Source organism: Manis javanica, chromosome 13 (genome assembly GCF_040802235.1).
Source record: "Manis javanica isolate MJ-LG chromosome 13, MJ_LKY, whole genome shotgun sequence".
Classification (NCBI taxonomy): Eukaryota; Metazoa; Chordata; class Mammalia; order Pholidota; family Manidae; genus Manis; species Manis javanica.
The window spans coordinates 97,229,609-97,249,921 of record NC_133168.1 but is presented as its reverse complement, the minus strand read 5'-3'; the positions used below and the strand labels follow the sequence as shown (position 1 = coordinate 97,249,921).

The following is a 20,313-nucleotide window of genomic DNA, read 5'->3' as shown; positions in this document are numbered from 1 at the left end:
CACAAATAGCTACTAGAATGATAAAACAGTAAAATCACCTAAAATTAAAATGACTAGGCATACCAAGTATTGTTGAGGATGTGGGGAAACTGGAACTCTTATACCCTGCTGGTGGGATTGATTACAAATATGGGACAGACATTTGGGGAAACAGTTGGCAGTTTTTTACAAAGCTGAGCATACCTTACCACGTGACCTACGATCCCACTCTGAGGAATTTACCCACGAGAAATAATAACGTATGTCCACATAGAGATGTGTACGTAATGTTCATAGAATTTGTAATAGTCCCAAACTGGAAACAACCCAAACACCCATCAACTGATGGATATACCCAGAAATGGAAGTATATCGGCACTTTGGAATACTATTCACCTAGGAAAAGGCTCAGACTATTGACATGTGTAACATTATGAGTGAATCAAAATCATTATGCTAACGAGGAGTGGATCAAGCACAAAAGATTAAACATACTGCATGATTCCATTTATATGAAATTCTAGAAAAGGCAAAACGATAGCACCAAAAGCTAGAGCAGTGGCAGCCTGGGGATGGCTCAGGGAGGACAGTTACAAAAGGGGCAGGAGGCGACTTTTTAGGGCGTCAGCCACGTTCTAGATCTTGACGGTGGTAGAGTTACACGACCTTATGTATTTGATAAAACTCATTATACTATATACTTAAAATAGGTGGATTTTATTGCATATAAATTATACCTTGATTAAAGATAAACCATTTGGCAGTTTCTTACAAAACTAAACATACTCTCACAATGTGATCAGTGGCCGCACTCCTTGGTATTTATCAAAACAAGTTGAAGACTTAATGTCCACAGAGAAACCAGCCTGCAGATGTTCATAGCAGTTTTATTCACAATCGTCAAAACATGGACGACTATGATAAACCTTGGCTCAGTAGGTCAATGGATAAACAAACTGGGGGATATCCAGACAATGGAATTTTATTCAGCCCTGAAAAGAAATGAACTTTCAAGCCACAGAGACATGGAGGAGATGTAAATACCTATCGCTAAGTGAAAAAGCCAGTCTGGAAATGCTACGTACTGTATATGATTCCAACTCTGAAATTCTGGAAAAGACAAAGCTATGGAATAAAGTGATCTTATTTCCTGCATCCAGATTCCCCACCCCAGGGGTCCACTTCCCTCAATTCTCTCCCCTGCTGTGCCCAGACTCCCCTGACCTCTCAGAAGAGAAGAAAGTAAGGAGGAGAAAGCTAGCTGGCAAGGGGCAGGGAGCCCATCACGTCTGCTCTCTGCAGCCTCTTGCACGAAGTTGGGGGAAGCTCTTGGTGTCAGAACTTCCTCTGACGTCCTACACCATCGCAGCAGAGCTGCACGGTTGGGAGAACCATTGATTGACGGAGCCCCCCTCCGTGTCCCCAGCCCAGTAATCCAGAGCTTTGGGAAAACCCAGGCATGGGATGCAAATCTAGGCACATCCTCCTCCCCCAACCTGTTTGCTGCATGGATTACACTGATGGCCCTCTCTAAGTCTGCTGCTGTGGAAAATGAAATCAGTAGTGTGGCTCACATGCGAAGCTTCAAAGTTTCAAAGGTGACACCAGCGTGGGGCAGAGCCCTCAAAAATGAATGGGTCTCGGGGCTGGTTTTCCCCTCTTCATTACTACAGATCACACACCACGTTGAATTTACATGTGTACATCTGTGTGCATGATGTGCCAGTGTGTTTATGAAATAATAGCCTTCAAGTATAATTGCTGAGCAGAAGACGTGCATTTGGGTATCTGGATTGATTGTGCTGAACTGTCCTCCCAAACGGTTGGATCCAACTCAAATGTCAGCATCCGGGTATGAGAATGACCCTCACCCACTCACACACTTGCCATGTGGCCACTCATCAAAAGCTTTGATCTTGCACCAGACCATGGGTGAAAAAAAGAAAGGGTGTATTTCTTGTGCTTTTGATTTCCAACATAAAGAGAAATAATTAAGAGGCTCTCTCTTAATTATAATATTAAGTAATTAAGGGAATATCACAATGTTAATTAAGAGACAATCAGGAGACTGTTTCAAAGACATCTGTGTTTATGTTTATAACCCGGCAGCTCATATTCCTTTTATCTTTCTAGAGCAATTTTTTAATGATTTCACTTCTAAGTTATTTATATCTTAAGGAAACCAGGCTTTTTAAAAATTTGATTGTATTTTTAATGAATTATTCATTTATAGGTGAATGATATCAATGTTCTCTTTTATGTCTTAGTATCTTTTTAACATTCAAACACTTTCTTAGACACATTGGATTTTTTTGGTATCGTCAACGTACAATTACATGAACAACATTATGGTTACTAGACTCCCTCTATTATCAAGTCCCCCCCACATACCCCATTACAGTCACTGTCTTAGACACATTTTTTTAACTTTAAAAAGTCTTTACTGTATCGAGGTGCGTGCTCATGAATTTACCATACTTTGAGCACTTCCATGGTTTGGGTGTTTTGTGTTTTTTTTCACTTAAATCTTTGATGCAGCTGGAATTACTTTGGCCTCAACCATCTCTTAATCTTTTCTGTTAGGAGTGATCGATGTAATAGGCATTTTATTGCCAAGAGAGGCTAACGTCCTTTTCCTGTGTTTATAAGCCCCTTGGATTCCTTTTCTGCATTCTCATAACGAGCATTTTCTGGGGGGAAAATGACAAAATTGACAGATGGCCTTTACTGATCCCTGCTGTGTGTTCATAATGTTCAGTTTTGCGAAGCAAGCCCTCGCCCTTCAGGCTTTCCTGTAAACTTCATCACAGCTCACTTTATAGATGGAAACATTGAACGTAAAAGCTGGGCGGTGTTTCCCCAAACCTCAAGGCTGAAACGTGACGTTACGGAGACTGGAATTCAGGTCTGCTTAGCAACTCCAGATTCCACATGCTTACCCACCCTGAGTGGCAATTAGTTTTACTATGAATGGATTTCGGTGAGATCACCCCACAGAGCAGTGGGGGTGTCATACGGTCAGACAGAAGGCTGGGGAAAATTCCTAGGTTTATACCACATGCCCAGGAGAGCTGGAGAGGGGAGGTCTCTTTAGGGGTTCTTCCAGCTGAACCCCAGACCTGGAATCCTAGGGCTTTAGTGAAGGGAATTCCTTTAGAGGTTGGGGGTCCCAGGCAGTATATGCTGGACCCCAAGGCTTCCGGACATCTTTGATTCCCCTCTTCCTTGGGCCTGGGTCCGTATCAGCCAATGCACTTGGCTCAAGCTCCAAAATCTATCTGGTACCCAGCCCCCAGTCCAGGCCACTGTGACTCCTCGTTTGGGGATGAAATGTCTAAAGTTCAGTGTCTACAGGTGAAGCCTCTTAGGGTACAGCATATGCACCTGTCGATCACAGCTACAGCCGCTTTCCTGGCTAGCATGGCAAGTGGTTTGATTCACAGTTACTAACTCGTGTTGTCCCCATCCTAAGAGGTCCAAGTGGTCCTTTTGCATCTTGCACTACACCATTGTTCCCGGTCTCCTGGGGATGCCATCACAAAGTTTCACCAGCTGGGTGGCTTAAAACAGCAGCCATTTATTCCCTTACACTTGGAGAGGCCAGGAGTCTGAAATCATGGGGTGCGCAGGGCCATGCTACCTCCAAAGGCTTTAGGGGAAGATCCATCCTTGCCTCTTCCCAGCTTCTGCGCTCGCTGGCGATCCTGGGCATCCCTTGGCTGGTAGATGCGGCCCTGCAATGCCTGCCTCCTTCCCATGGCCATCCTCTGTGTGTCTGCGACCCTCCTCTCCTTTCCTTATAAGGACACCAGTCCTTGGCTGTAGGGCCCACCCTAATGCAGGATGACCTCGTCCTGACCTAATTACACTGCAAAGACCCTATGGCCAAGTGAGATCACATACTGAAATTCTGGGCAGACTCGAGTTGGGGTGAGGGCACCCCACCACAGCCCACTACAGCCATTAAGAACGGGTGGCTTCCCAGTGCACAGGGGTCAAGAAGGGTAACATACGGTGTTCCTAAGAGCAGGCTATGCAATGACCAGTCCTCTGCTTCTCCTCTTCCTATTGGGCAGGTCAGTCATGTGGCTCCCACTAGGTGTGGCCCCACCAAGTGCTGGAGGAGGTGCTGGGAAAATGGAGAGACTCACACGGATATTAAGGGAACTCTCCCATCCCTCACTGCTTGGTGTAACCCTAGTGTCCGGTACAGTGTTTGGTCCATAAGAGAGGGTCAATGAAGGTTTGTTGAATGACTGAATGAACGGGTAGCAGGAAGGTGAGGGTGGAGAGCCAATAGTAAGACGGAGAGGAAGGGTGGGCCGGTCGGTTCCTGGCCCACCCCTTCTGGGAGCTGGGGACTACAGGCAATGGAGGGGATTTCCCCGCATCGTGAACAGCCTACATCCCTTCGCCGGACATCCCCCGAGTTGGGTAGGGCGGTCCCTGGCAGGTTCAGGCAAGCAGTGAGGCCCCAGAGCTGCTTAAGAACTAATTTCCTTTTTTCTTCCTGGTCGCCCTGTGCGCGCAGGGCCGATGCAGCGCCGCCCGAGGGCCCCGATGGCGGAGGAGGGCTCTGGCTGCCAGGTGCCCCGCCTGCCGTGGGCGCCCATCCTGCGCGTCGCTCTGCCGCTCGTTCTCGTCGCCGTGCTGGTATATTGCTTCCTCTGCAGCCAGCACCTGGCTCAGCAGCGGCGGCAGCGCGAGTCACCTGGGGTGAGTCCGGGGCTGCACACCTGCCACCTGGCTGCAGAGCCTGGGGACCCGGGGGGGAGGGGTGCAGGGGCCGGAGAGGACGTGAGCTAGAGCGCAGAGGCCAGACAAAGGGCCAAAAAAAAAAAGAGAGAGACAAAAACAAAATGAGATGGATTTTTAAAAAATCTAAAAAGCAGAGCTAGGAAGGTAGATCTGGCTGGGAAGAGACAGGGCGAGGTGAGAGACCCGAGGAGGGAGATAAGTCAGAGAGTTTGCCCCGGGCGTCTGGGCTGCAAGCGCAGTCCGTTCTGGACGGGGAGGTAAGTCCCGGGTGGGGATCCCGGGGTGGGGGCAGGCCTGGGAAAGGTACATGCGATGAGGCCGTGGAAAACGGCTTGCTTTGGGTGTTCCCCCAGCTGGCTGACTCAGAGGCGACCGGGGGCTTCACGAAGCTGGGGGAGAGGGGCGTTCCCGAGCCTCCAGGGCCTGGACGCTCACCTGGGGGCCCTGCACCGCGGCCCCTCGGACCCCCTCGGAGGGGCAGCGCAGGGGGCTTTGCAGCCCAGAGGGGCAGATGTGCAAAGGCTGCTTCAACCTACTTCCTCTTTAAGAGGGCTGTTCTAAAAAAGCCTCAAGTGAGCCCAGTGGGATGAGCGGAGAGTCGAGAAAAGAGAGTTCTAGGGGGCCTTAACCCCTCGGTGCTTACGTCCGGCCCTGTTTTCTTCCAGGGGGACATAGCTGAGCTCCAGCTGAACCACACAGGTAACAGGCGTGCATGTGGGTGTGCGAGAGAGAGAAAGAGAAATCGAGAGAAAGAGAGAGAGAGTGTCCAGCACAGCATTTGTGGGACAAAAGGAGACAATGAGAAAGAGAAACAAATAGAGAAAGAAAGAGAAATTGAGAGAGAGAAAGAAATAGAGAATGAGAAAGATGGAGACGGGGAGAGAGGGTTTCCATTTCCGGGTCAGTGTGTCTCTGCGTGTTGACCACCTCCCTCGCTCCCGGCCTCCACCTTTGATTTTTCTCCCTTGGTAGAGCGGGAAACAGCGCCATTAGGTATTGCCAACATGCCTTCATTCATTCCACAAGTGGTAACTGAGCAGCTACTGCGAGCCAGGCACCTCGTAGGTGCCCCAGTCTTAAGAGAGCAGAGACGAAACCTTCTGTCCTGGCTGGGTTTCTCTTCTACCAGAAAGAAATAGATGAACAAGAAAGAAGGTAGCCCTCCACGCAGATGGTCTGTGTCAAGAGAAATTGAGCAGGGGACGGAGGCCGGGCACGCCAGGGCCAGCTTCGGCAGCTGCAGGTGGGGTCGTCAGGGAGGAGGGCACCCCGGAGAAGGTGGCAGGAGAGCCCCCGGGTGTGGGAAGACCTTCCCCCCTCCCAGCATTTGTGTTGTCTCTGCTTCTCTCTTCCTCTCTGGGTCTCCTGCAGCCGTCCCGGGAGGTCTGAGGGCTGTGTCCATTCCATTTTGTGACAGAGGGAATCTTTGTTCCTCTTTTATCTCCAGCGCTTTTCTGTTCAAGCTGCTCAAAAGAATATGACTGTTGATTGGGTGTCTTCCTGACTCACAGAGGGGACCTCGCTGTGTCCTCCTGTAGAGGAAGGGGGCAGAGAGCCAGGGGTGAGGTCACATCACCTCCCCCTTTCTTTTTTGAAGTCAGATATAATCGAAAGGTAACACTGGATTAGTTTCAGGGGTATGACGTCACGACAGGACGAGTGTCTATCATGAAGTGATCTCAGAAAGTTGAGTTACTGGCATCTATCACCACCCATAATTGCAATTTTTTTTTTCCTTGTGATGAGAACCCGTACTATCTACCCTCTCAGGGAATTTCTAGTAGGATTAACTATAGTCACCTGACATGCCCAGGACTTAATCTTTTTTAGTAACTAGAAATTGGTACCTTTTGACCCCCTCCCCCATTCCCTTCCCCCCTCCCTCTGACACTCACAGACCTGTTTGTGTCTCTGAGTTCTGTCTTTTTTTCCCCCCTTGTACATGTAAGTGAGATCATTGGGTATTTATCTTTCTCTGTCTGACTTATCTAATTAACATAATGTCCTTGAGGTCCACGAATATTGTCACAAAGGGCAAGATCACCTCGGTTTTTGTGGTTGAATAATAGTCCCTGGTGTACATACTCCATCATCTTTTATCCTTCATCCGTTGATGGACATGGAGTTTCCTTAATGAGGACGCGCAGCCCATTCTCAAGGGCTCCACCTTTGTGTCCCTATCACCTCCCAAAGGCCCCACCTCCTAATCCCATCACCTTGGGGGTTGGGTTTCAACAGGAATTTGGGACTTTCTGTCTATAGCACTGTCACCCTAAATGGCCACCCTTCCACCCCTCCCCCGCCTCTCTGCCCCCAGGACGGAGGCAGGACTCCAGGCTGCACTGGCAGGGGGGCCCCGCCCTGGGCCGCTCGTTCATGCACGGACCGGAGCTCCACAAGGGGCAGCTGCGTGTCCAGCGCAATGGCATCTATAGACTGCACATCCAGGTGACGCTGACCAACTGCTCCTCCTCCGCCCGGACCGCCAGACCCCGAGGGGCCAGCCTGGCCGTGGGCATCTGCTCCCCTGCCGCCCGAAGCGTCAGCTTGCTTCGACTCGGCTTTCAGCAACGGTGCGCCGTGGCCTCCCAACGCCTGACTCCCCTGCTCCGCGGGGACACGCTCTGCACCAACCTCAGCCTGCCTCTGCTGCCCTCCCGAAACGCCGATGAGACCTTTTTTGGGGTTCAGTGGGTACACCCATGACCGTTGCACCTCCTGGCTCAGATGTGTTGGGAGAGCATGTTTCCTTTTTCGTATAAAGTCCTTTTTTCCTTGGTGTGCTTCTGTGATACTGTGATTTATAGTAAGACATCTACATTTAGTTTTTGTCCCCGTGTCTGACACAGAGCTCCCCAAACCCTTGAATCTCCTCAGTAGTGAGACCTAGAAAGATGTGTTTTGTTAGGGTAAGGAGGTTAGTTTGGAAAAGGCCCTAGGCCACCCAGGGGTGAGGGTGGGTGCCTGGGGACACAACAGCGGAGTGTAGAGGGTTGGAACTTTTAGTTCCATCCCACCCCCAACCTCAGGGAAGGGGAGAGGAACTGGGGTCAGTCAGTCACCGCTGGCCATTGACGTGATCAGTCACACCTGTGTAACAAAGCCTCCGTAAACACCCGAAGACCAAGGTTCAAAGGGCTTCCGGGTTGGTGAGCACACGGACATTCGGGGACAGTGGCACCCCAGAGGACACGGGGGCTGCACACCCTTCCCCTGCACCTTGCCCTCCGCATCTCTGCCCTCCAGCTGTTCTAATGCCATTCTCCTTCAAAGGACACCAGGGCTCCTAGGGGAAATGGCTGATCCTAGGGGTGGGGCAAGAGAGACGCATGATGAGCCCAGAGCGTGGTGTAAGTGGCAGAAATAAGAAAGCACTAAAAAAAAAAATCAAGGAAAACCATAGTGGTGTGTGTGTGTATGCAAAGGGGTACAGAAGCCCCCTGACAGAGCCCCCGATGGCCAAAACTGGAACAACTGGGGCAATGAAGTAAAGTAGCATTGGTTTATAAGCCAAAGTATAAAATAAATATCCGTAAGTCCGTACTGCTACAAATAGGTGATGGAATACATTCGCATGTGAGGGAGAAGGGGTAACTTCCAGTGCAGATGAATTCCAAGTAAGTCATATAGATCGTCCATTTAAAAGAAGGAAGCACATCTCCCACAGTGTGGGCTGCTCCGAGTGACTTCCTTCCCAAGAGAACAGCGCGGAAGGTGCGGGGCCGGGTAGCTTTGGAGTGGAGACAGCTGACGCGCACACCTCAGCTGGGGAGCAAGGTCAGGATGCGGCAGGGGGCGCTGTGCTGAGAGTGTGCATCCGTGATGGGGCCGAACAAGGTCGCTTCACGTCCGTGGTCTTCCTCCCGAAACCCCCCTCCCCCCAGTCTACCAGTGAGAAAGAAAAAAGACAGACCCCAAGAGGGGCATGTCCTACATAGCACCAGACCGGTCCTCTTTGGAACTTTAAGACGCAGCAAAAACAAGGAAAGCCTGAGAAACTCTCACAGCCAAGAGGCACCCAAGGAGATGCGACGATTACCTGTGATTTGGAATCCTGTATGGGACCCCAGGGCAGAAAAAAAATAGAGGAAAATCAAGGGAATCTGTCAACTATGGGCTCTCATCAATAATAATGTATCAGTATTGGTTCATTAGTTGTCACAAAGGGACAATACTATTGTAAGATCTTAAAATAGAGAAAGTGTAAGCATGGGAGTGGATAAGAACTCTATACTACTCTCGATTTTCCTGTAAATCTAAAATTGTTCTAGCAAAAGCTATTAGTACAAATGAAAACAATAAACATTGTCTCATTGGAAGGATGCTATAGCCAAGAAAGGGATTCTGAGTTTCAAAAGTTTAAGCAGTGGGCTTCCAGGGTGATTTCCACAGAGCACACACAATAATGTCAATAGATGTACTTGAAACGTCCCCTTTTGTACACCTGTACTCACAGTGCCACTATCCCAGTGGCCACAGATGTCTCATTAGATAATAGCGATGACTCATAAGACAAGAGAAAACATCAGCAAGGCTAAGAGCTGTTTTTAGAAAAGAAACAAAATACCCAAAAGTGTGAACACAATATACACAGATAATGCAAAATACAGAAATGTTTAATTGGACTCGTAAGAAAAAAAGAGAATTCAAATATATGAATACAGAAGTCAGAAATATAAGAGGGGACTTTACAACTGAATCCACAGAAATACAAAGAATCATAATAGGACACAGATGGAAAGATACCTACACGCATCCATTGGAAGAATGAATATTGTTAAAATGTCCATATTACACAAAGCAGCCTACAGATTCAATGCAATCCCTATCAAAATTCCAATGGCGTTTTTTACAGAAACATAAAAACAATCCTAAAGTTGGCCTGTAACCACAAAAGGCCCCAAATGGCCAAAGCAATTTTAAGAAGAACGAAGCAGCAAGCATCATACTTCTGAATTTCAAGCTACACTACAAAATTATAGTAATCAAAAACAGCATGGCATTGTCATGTAAACAGACAAACAGATCCAGGGAGTGGAATAGAAAGCCCAAAAATAAATCGATACATTTTTGGTCAATTAATTGACAATGGAGCCAAAAATACACAATGGGGAAAAGACAGCCTCTTCAAGAAGTTGTGCTGGGAAAACTGGACAGTCACATGCAAAATAATGAAACTGGACCCTGTTTTATACCAGGCACAAAAATCAACTCAAAATGGATTAAAGACTTGAACATAAGACCTGAAACCACAAAACTCCTGGAAAACATAGGAGGTAAACTCCTTGACATCAGTCTTGGCAATGATTTTTTTTTTGGATTTGACATCAAAAGCAAAAATGAGCAAGTGGAACAACCCCAAACTAAAAACTCCTGCACAGCAAAGGAAACCATCAACAGAAATGAAAAGGCCACCTAGAGAACTGGAGAAAATATTATATACCATATATATCTGTAAAAGGATTCATATCCAAAATAGTTAAGGAATTTATAATGGGCAGAGGATCTGAATGGACAATGAGGTGTCAAATCATGCCGTGTTTTCAAATATACTGCAATAAAGTCATATGATTCTTTTAATTTTTGTTGTCTGTGGTCATTTTATCTCTTGTCTCATTCCTAATCTAAAGTATTTTTGTCCACTCTCCTTTCCTTAGAAAGGCTCTCAAAGGGCTTGGCTAAATTGTTTGTCTTTTGTCTTTAGAGCAAAGGTTTTGGTTTTACTTGGCCTTTCTAATGGTTTTCTTTTGTATTTCATTAAGACTGTTATATTTACTAACTCCATCTTCTATACTCTCTTGGTTATTGCCAATAAATTGCCAAACTGTCTCTTGAATAGAACTAGTTTTTTGTTGTTGTTGTTGTTTTACTCTGTCTTCTTTACAGTGAAGGCATTGAAGGCTACAATCTTCCACTGAGAACAGTTCTGATATGTTTTGTGGGTTTTGATATATAGTAATCTTCTTTCCATTATATTCTAGAGAGTTTATAAATTTTTCTTTAGATTTTTTCTCCTTGATCCAGTGATTATCCAGCAATGTTTATTTCCTAGCAATTAAGTTTTTGGCCAACTCTTTACATTTATCACAAATTTATTGGATCATAATCAGAGACCTCTGCCCATAAAACTGTTACTCTTCTACCTAAGATTCTCTTTCTGTATGTCAGTATCCTGTAAATATCCCACAGACATATGAAAAATTTGCATTTGTTGTTCAAGATATTTAAAGTGCTTTATTATAGTATTTAAGGATTCTGTGTAACTCAACTTTTATCATTAGCTCTCCCCAAGTCTGACAGTTTATTAACATCTCCCACCATATCTGAATTTTGATTAAGTTCATCTCCATTTGTAATAGTTTTAACTTTATGTGTTTGACTACAAGCTGTCTGATGCATTCACATTTACTTTTATCAATGTTAACTTTACCTCCCCAGGGAAGGGAGAAAGTAGTGTGTTTATCCAAACAGACTCATCACAGTATTTTCTGTTAAACAAAAAGGCCCATATTAGGAAAACTATTTCATTAGCAGCCTCCCTTCCAGACCCCCAAAATGGGAGAAACACCAGAAATTTCCCCAAACTACATGAAAAACGTCAACTGCTTCTTTTAAAGGTGCAGCTTATTTTTACCACAGTGAACCTGTTGATATAAATATTCAGAGAGAAAGGACATAGGTCAGCACATTGGTGAGAAATGGGTGGTGGTGGTTGGGGGGCAATGCCAATAATGGTTGAGGTTGGAAATGAGCACAAAGGAAATAGGGCTTTACACCATTAGCTGTGCCTCTGTGAGTGTCTAGACACAGGAATCAGATCTCTGTGAGTGTTCATTTCCCAGGACTGCTAACAAACTGCCACAAACCCAATGGATTAAAAGAACAGACATTATTGTCTCAGTTCTGGAAGCTAGAAGTCCAGACACCACGTGTCAGCAGGCTATGCTCCCTGCAGACCTCTAGGGAGGGAAGGATCCTTCCTGGCCTCTTCCAGCTCCTGGCAGCCCCACACATGCCTTGGCTGGTGTCAGCAGCACTCTGATCTCTACCTCTGTCTCCACATGGCCTTCTCCCCATGCATCTGCGTCTGTCTGTGTCCAGAGCTCCTTTCGGTGAGGCCGGTGAGGCTAGCAGTCATACCGGACGAAGGTCTACCCTAGTGATGGCAACTTCAATCTCAAACCCCCTATTCCCAAATAAGGTCACATTTCCAGGAACTGGGGACTAGGACCCCCAACATATGTTTCCTTGGGAGAGAGAATTCAACCTACTCCATTGTGTACCCATAAGATGTTTGTGGGAAGAAAAACCTACGAACTGGGGGTGTGCCAGGAAGGGGGGCTGACACTGATTTTGTCTGTCGGTGGCAATAGACGATTTTAACAGTCCTTGCTGACTGGCGACCCCAGACTCCCGTTGTGTTTCCCGGGCATCCTGCCCACACTCGGCTGTGTCATCCTCCCTTAAAACTCAGACCCAATAGGGAAGGTGTGGGATGTCATACTGCCAAACGGGCGGCACTGGGCCTTCTAAAAGGTAGGTCAAGGGAGTGACAATGCAAAGCCTGGCTTGTTTGGTTGTTTGCTCTACTTTATATTCTTCTACATTCTTGGAATATCTTCCACTGGGCGTTTTTTCCTTTTAGAATTTGTTTTTAACTGCAAAGCAATTATGACCTTCTTTAAAAATTTCAGCAGAGCCACAATGAGACACTACCTCACACCCATTAGGATGGCTACTATCAAAAACAACAAAATAACAAGTGACAATAAGGATGCGGAGAAATTGGAATCCTTGGGCATTGTTAGTGGGAATAAAAATAATGCAGCTACTGTGGAAAATACTATGAAAACAGTATGTATAGTCCTCAAAAAAGAATGGAATTAAGATATGACCCAGGAATTCCACTTCTGGGTATGTACCCACAAGAATTGAAAGCAGGGACTCAAAGAGATGCTTGCACATCCATGTTCACAGCAGCATTATTCGCAATAGCCAAGAGCTGGAAGTAACCCAAGTATCCATGGACAGATGCATGGATGCACACAGTGTGGTCTGTGCACACACTGGAATATTATTCAGCCTTGAAAAGGAAGGACATTCTGTCACCTGCTACAGTGCGGGTGGACCTTGGGGACACGGTGCTCAGGGACATATGCCAGACCCAGAAGGGCAGATCCTGTCTGATCCCACTCCCAGAAGGTCCCTGGAGGAGCCCCATCCATGGAGACAGAAAGTGGATGGTAGGGCCAGGGACTGGGGTGTAAGTGTTTCACGTGGACAGAGTTACAATTTGAGAAGTGAGAATGTTCTGGAGATGGATGGTGGGGATGGCTGCAAGACAACCTGAGCATGCTTCATGCCACTGAGATGGACACTTAAAAATGGTTAAGATGGTAAAATTTATATAATGTGTGTTTTACTACAATTTAAAGGAGACAAAAAATCTCTGCAGAGCCATCTCCTAACTAAAACAATAGCTGCTTTTCATAGAGTTCTTTCCATGTGTTTGTCTATGAGCTAACTGGGGCTGCCGTAGCAAGAAACCACAGACTGGATGACTTAAGAAACAGAAATGTATCCTCTCCCAGTTCCGGAGGTCAGAAGTCAAAGATCAAAGATCAAGGTTGGCTCTTCTGAGGCCATGAGGGGGTCTGTCCCATGCTCTCTGCTGGCTTCTGGCAGTTTGCCGGCCATCTGTGGCATTCATTGCCTATAGAATCATCACACTCATTTCCGCCCTCATGTTCACACGGCCTTGTCCTCTGTACCTGTGTCCAAGTGTCCCTTTGTGAATAGGAAAACACTCATATTGAGTCACGGTTACACCTAAATCCAGTATGAGCCGATCTTAACCACTCACATCTGCAACGAGCCTGTTTCCAAATAACATCACATTCTGAGGACCTGGGGGTTTTAGGACTTCAACAAATAAAATTGAGCCCATAACGACTGCCTACTTTACAAACCTCATCTCCTAGAAACCTGGCAGGAAAGCTGTGAAGAGAGTGGTCGGTTGAGTTCTGTGAAGTGGCAAGTCGAAAACTGCAGTTTTGAGAATTGAACATTGCCCGATTCTAGGCTGAACTCCATAAGATGGCAAATTGAAAACTGCGGTTTTTCAAATGGCCCAATTTTAGGTTGAGCTGTATGAAATGGCCAATTGATCACATATTGACTAGTGTGTATGGTTCAGTAGAATTCACTGCAGTTCAGAGAGGTTAAGCAGTCTCCCTAAGATCACACCGCTCTGGCAGAGTCAGGACAGCAACCCAGGCCTGTCAGATCTCAAAGTCATCCCCTACACAACCACCTTACACATGCTGTTTCTTCAAGGAGTCTCCTAACCCTCTATAGGCTCTCTGTGACTCACGCTGACTCTCCGGGCTTCTAGAACAAACCACATCCCATGAGACATGCTAACGGCCTGTTGGGCAACTGTTTCCCCTACTCTTCTCTGAGCTTCTGGAATGGCAAAGAAACAGGAAGAGGAGAAAAAGGTGGCATTTGTGCTAGGGTGACCCAAAGGTTATCCCTGGAATCTATGAATATGTTGCCCTATAAGGCAAAAGAAAATTTGCAGATGTGATTAAAATGAAGGGTCTTGTGACAAGGAGAGGACCGTAGTCAGAGAAAGAGATTGGAAGCTGCTACCCTGCTGGAGGAAGATGAAGGAAAATGAACTGCGGAATGTGGCAGCTTCTTGAAGCTGCAAAAACACCCGGAAAAGGGATGCCTACCCTGGAATCTGCAGAAGGAACTGCAGATTCCACAGGCCTGTTTCAGACTCTGACCTTCACAACAAGACTATAAACTTGTGCTGTTATAAGCCACGGAGGTGGTGGTCCTTTGTGACAGCAGCTGCAGGGAATGCATCCATCCTCTTTACCAAAGTGGCTGGGGCTCATTTTCGCACTAGCCCCTGCACCTCCCTACAGAGACCTCACTCCTTTCTCCCAGAATTCTGACTTTATCAAGCACAGCTCCTGAGTTTTGCCTTTATAGATGCCCAGGGAACCTCACACTTCTCAATAGTCATACCAAAGATTACACATCAGGATGCATAGAGGGGTTTTCATAAACAAAAGGACCTTCGTCTGCTTCCAGAAATAAATTGCTCCACTTGAAAGCAAAGGGCCATTGTTAGGATCGTGAGCTCCACCGTGGCAGAAGCTGACGGTGCCCACGGGCGTGTAGTGAACTAGAAAATGAGCTTAGAACCAGGTAGGCAGAGCCTTGCATGTCAGGCTAAGAACTGAGGATTTCTTACCTGGGCAAAAGGGAGTGATTGAACGTGTCAGAATGAGAAGGGAACCTGTTTGAATTTGCAGTTTTAAAGGGTCATTTCAGGAATCTTCCATAGAATTCTTTCCACCTCAGATATGTACCCAAGAGACACGAAAACATATGTTCACACAAAAACTCATATACAAATGTTCGGTGCAGCATTATTCATAATAGCCAAAAATGGAAACAACTCAACTGTCTGTCAGCGGATGAACAGATAAACAAAATGTGATACATCAATACGATGGAATGTTATTTAGCAGTTGAAGGAACTAGCTATTGATACTTGTTACATTAAGGAACCTTGAACAAAGGTTGCCGAGTGAAAGAACTCACACACAAAAGGCTACATCGCATATGATTCCATTTACGTGAAATGTCTGTAATAGAAAGATCCATAGAGACAGATGATAGATTGGCAGTCTTATTAGTCAGGGATCTCCAGAGACACAGAATCAATAGGATGCACAAAAGCAAGGAGATTTATTATTCGGAATTGACTCCAGTTATGGAGCTGGAGAAGTCTCAAGACCTGCAGCTGGTGAGCTGGAGGCCCATGAGCCAGTGATATTGTTCAGTCTGAAGTCCTACAGGCTCGAGACCCAGACAGAGCTAATGCTTCATCTGAGTGTGAGGGCAGGAAACTAAGTGATGTCCCAGCTCAAAGGCAGTCAGGCAGGAGGACCTCCTTCCTACTCAGCCTTTTGTTCTATTTAGGCAGCCAACTGATTAGACAAGGCCCACCCACCTGAGGAAGAGCAATCTGCCTTCTTCAATCTGCTCATGTAAATGTCCGTCTCATCCAGAAACACCCTCACAGACACATCCACAATGTTTGACCAGATATCTGGGCATCCTGTGGCCTGGTCAAGTTAACACATAAAAGTAACCCGATGGTAGTTGTTTAGGACTGAGGGATGAGGAATTGGGTAGGAACTGGTAAAAGTACAAGGCTTCTTTGGAGGCTGATGAACTTGGTCCAAAATGAATTACGGTGCTGGAGGCACAACTCCGTGAATGCACCCTTTTCTCTTCCAGACAATGCCCCTCCGCCTAGCCCTCTGCTTTTCCCAAACACTCATTTAAAACAAGTACTACTATTGTCAGGCAGCTGCGTCTGGGGAGGGCTCTCCCTGCGTGCCAGGTGAAACCTCAGCCTGGATGGAGAAGGGTTCTTGACTCTGATCAAGAAAGAATTCTCAAACGGGTCAGTCAAGTGCAGTTAAGGAAGGAATCCATTAAAGAGAGAGCAGCAGGGAATGCAGCTGCTGTGCAGGCAGCAGAGAGCAAGGAAGAGCAGACCGAGGAAGGAGAAGCTCATTGAAGTCCTGCTGGCGTAGGACAGATCCCTTGTCAACTCCTAAAGCCAGGGTCACCCGGCATCCAGTGTCTCCTTGAATCTGCAGTGCGTGGGAACTAAGCCCCTGTCACCCCAGGCTTTGGGGGTGCTGCAGAGCACAGGATGGAGTGAGATGTTCTGAGAACTCCCCAAAGCAAAGGGAGATTTTCGGGCAGGCTACTAAAGAGCATCATCCTGTATGAATCTCTCATCTGACTCACCCAGGCGATGGGAACTTGCAGGCCCAAATCAGAGACCTGGCAGGACAGAGGGAGAGAGAAGACTGGTGCTAAAGTCTAGAAAATAGAATGAAATAGCAAAGGGAAAAAGACATTTACCGCAGGAAGAGCTCAAAGACAAAATGCAGTAAGTGGAGCTGTGAGAAGCTTTATTTAAGGCAAAGTACACACTCGAAGGAGGGGGAGTACGGCTGGCCTCGGAGAGGAGGGACGCTTAAGGGCTTAGGATTCTGTTTTTCAAGCCTTCCAAGAATGGAGCAAAGCACCATAGGGGGAGTCAGGGGCATAGGCTTGACTTGTGGTCTCATGATGTCTGTCTCTGCTGAGAGACATGTGGTCACTGTCCAAACTCAGTCCTCTAGATAGTCTGTCAGATGAACGTGACACAATGAATTTCTTGATCCCGTTCTTCTCCAAGATTGTGGTTACCCTCAAGCTGTGGAGACATACCATTTAGGACCAGTATCACTGCCTTAAGATAGGATCAGTTATTGGCTAATCACCATAAAATATGAAAGGAATCTTACCTCCTCACTCCCTGGTTTTTAAAATGGAATCTTAGCCTTAAGGTAGAGTCCCTTCCTGTCCTTCCTATATAGCTCAGCCAGCATTCTTGTTTCTATCGTGACATTTTTCATCATAGGCAGGAAACATGAATCAAGGTGCCTGTCCTACGCCCTAGCCCTACCCCACTACCACATAAGAAGTTTACATGCCTTATGAGAATAATGGCAAGACTTAGCATTATGCTACTGTTGGGCATTTTATAGACATTTCCCTCTGATCCTTACAACAAGCCTACAGGTGAGTCCTTGTATTGTCACTGCCGTTCCGCAGATAAGAAGCTGTGGCAGAGAGGTTAAGCAACTTGCCAGAAGTCACACAGCTAGAAGGAACAGAGCTGGGATTCAAACTCAGGCAGTCTGGCTCCGCAGTCCATGCCCTGCTTGTGACGACAACCCAGTGATTCTGGCAGCATTATATTCCCATTTTCCAGATAAGGAATAGGCTCAGAGAGGTTTAAAGATTTGTCCACAGTTACCACCTAGTCACTAATACTGCAGGATTTGAACCCAAGTTGTCTGATTCTGGGACTCATGGTTTTTCTTTTTTCCTAAAATTCTTTTTTTTTTTATTTAAGGTTTCACCTTTATGAAGGTTTCACATGAGCAACATTGTGGTTACTACATTCTCCCCCCCCATATTACCAAGTCCCCCCCCACACCCCACTGCAGTGTGACTCATGATTTCAATATCCTTTGCAGGCTCTTTTTGATGGAAGATGATAAAACCTGAAAGTATGTTAGAGTGAGGAAAAAAAAAGGTATCTTTTTCAAATTCACCAAATGCTGACTTAAAGAGCATGCTAGCATGTGTATACAACCTGAATTTTCCCCAGACCTCACCGGCCTTAGAACCAAATGAAACTATCTGGACAAAAATAGCTCAAATTTCCCCAGTTGTGGCAACCACATCACTAGTATGACACCAGACCCCAGCGTCCCCACAGTCTGCTTTTGTGAGTCCAGGGATTTGACACAGGCACGTAGTGGGGTGCACCTATGGGCAGTCACTTCTTTGGTGAGCATGGCAGGTCCAGAGGCACAGCCCTGGAGGAATTTGAACGTGTCAGGCTTAATGCTTTCGGACAAAAGCCACCCCCAACACTGCATTCTAGAAGAGAGTACTGGGATTGTTCAGGCTTAGAGAAACTGGTCCGTCAATTTTTCTGCACGTTCCACCCATGCCCATTGAGATCATACGAGACCCAGAGAAGGCAAAAATCCACGCTGACAGACCGGGAGCAGATTCTGCCCACTCCCCGCCTTAATTCTGTATCACAGTTGCAGCTCTTTCCTCCCTTAGAATCAACTCCATACTATAAAGTTGCTTCATTATCATTATGCAAATAGGCCCCAGCAGGTTGCACCCCGGCACTCGGGGGACAAGCCCAGACATGCCTGAGAAGCTGCATAAAACACAGAAAGTGCACACCACTCCTCACAGGAATACAGCCTTTTGTAAGATGCCAGGGGGGCCCCAGCCCTCAGTTTGATGCTCACTAGTATTTATATGTAAATTTTTTCTTGCTGACAAAATTTGTAACATATAAAGAAGATATGTATCTTCTGTCGGCAAGAAAAATAACAAGAAAATAATGGTTTTATATTTTTTCCTGCTGAAAATGTGTATATATATGTACATGTTACAAAAATAACTTAGAAAAACATTTTTTCTTCACATATATTAGGTATTTTATGCAATTTTTCATATTTTTTTCCCAACATATGTATGCCACAAAATTTGTCAGCAAGGAAAATAAGAGGATGGCTAGCTTTAGTGTTTCATGACATGTTCGTGGGTACTGCAAACAATGGTTAAGAACAAGTGACTTTAATAGGTGTGAGATAAAAGTTTATACATCAACTTTACAACGATGATTATATTTTATCAAAATGTGTACCTTATAATAGAGTTGCCAAGATCTTTTTGGTAACCTGGAACCTTAAAGTTTTGCTAAGTTAAGTTAAATGATGGTGTTGGGGAGAAATGTCCTCTACCCCTCAGGGTTTTTCTAGCTGGTGTAAGAATCGCATTGACAAGAGACAAATTAACAGGAGGGAAAAAAAAGTTTAATTATGTATGAGGAAGGCATAGACACGGGCTCCAAAGAGCGGTAGAGACTGAGGTATATATGTCATCCTAAACCAAGGAGAAGGGGTTGGGGGCCGGACTTCAATGGAAAAGGGAAGCAATTCACAGGAATGCAAAAAAACAAACAATGAGGGGGTACAAAGAGGAATTTTAACAGACTTAGTCACTTCCCTCCCGGTCTACCACACCTAGTTTACATTATAATATAGATGTCCATGCTGATAGTTCACCTCCTGCAGGAGTTTTTCCATCTAAATTCTTTTTATGCATTTGTGGGGGTGGGGGTGGGGGCAGACTCAAAATTTCTTCCTGAGTCTGTTGGGCCTGACGGTTTTCAGTTTAAGATAATCTGCATGTCACAGTGGCATATTCTGGGGTGGCCTGCCCTTGGCCCCCACAGTGGATAGTCATTCAATAGCCGGGTCATTTGCAAATGAAATAATAGGCTGAAACACTAACTGCTGGATATAAGTCTTCGTTTACCTGCTTTTGGCTCCCTATTTGAACTAAAGAGTTTGGGGTCTGTTAGCCAACATGTCTTGTGCCACACCAACAAGTTTTACTATGAGGAAGCATATGCTTCTAGAAATAATGAAATAGTACATTCATAAGTTTGCCAACCAGAGAATGCTAGTTATGTGACAGTTCATAATTGCTGACTTCCTGGTTTTCACGAAATTGGAAATTAAGATTTCAAAGATTTAAGAATGCTAATTAATATAATTAAATCATTCAATTAATTTCAACTTAATTAATTTACTTTGAACTATTTGGTTATATCAGGTAAAACTACTAGAAATGATACCCAAAGAAGGTAGGGGAGAGGCTTCCCTCCCCTATGCCATATAGGTCTGGCTGGGCACGCAAACCAATCCTCTGTCAAATAAAAGGCGAATCCCCCCTTCATAAAGATTTTATTAAAACGGATTCATGCAAGGAGGCAGGGCAAGATTTTGGAAAAGGGCCGGTGCACTTTTGCAACAGGAAATACTCCAAGCATCTGAAGAGTTGGGCAAAAAAGTTTTCTTTCATAAAAAGGAATAAGCAATGCCAGAA

The 20,313-nt window shown here is 45.9% G+C and overlaps 1 protein-coding gene across 1 annotated transcript; it reads left to right on the top strand.

Annotated features, from left to right (window-relative positions):
* Positions 1-4,387: 4,387 nt before the first annotated feature.
* Positions 4,388-7,443, top strand: CD70 (CD70 molecule). The gene is made up of 3 exons (XM_017674757.3): positions 4,388-4,695; positions 5,403-5,436; positions 7,055-7,443. The coding sequence occupies exons 1-3, from the start codon at positions 4,516-4,518 to the stop codon at positions 7,441-7,443; spliced, it is 603 nt and encodes a 200-aa protein (XP_017530246.1). The 5' UTR covers positions 4,388-4,515.
* The last annotated feature ends 12,870 nt before the right edge of the window (positions 7,444-20,313 follow it).

What these genes read in the sequence shown, in the direction of transcription:
- CD70 (XM_017674757.3), top strand. Translation starts at nt 4,516, where the DNA reads ATGCAGCGCCGCCCGAGGGCCCCGATGGCGGAGGAGGGCTCTGGCTGC. An exon ending in GGCAGCGCGAGTCACCTGGG is followed by an intron (nt 4,696 to 5,402) that starts GTGAGTCCGGGG and finishes GTTTTCTTCCAG; the next exon opens with GGGGACATAGCTGAGCTCCA. An exon ending in GCTCCAGCTGAACCACACAG is followed by an intron (nt 5,437 to 7,054) that starts GTAACAGGCGTG and finishes CTCTGCCCCCAG; the next exon opens with GACGGAGGCAGGACTCCAGG.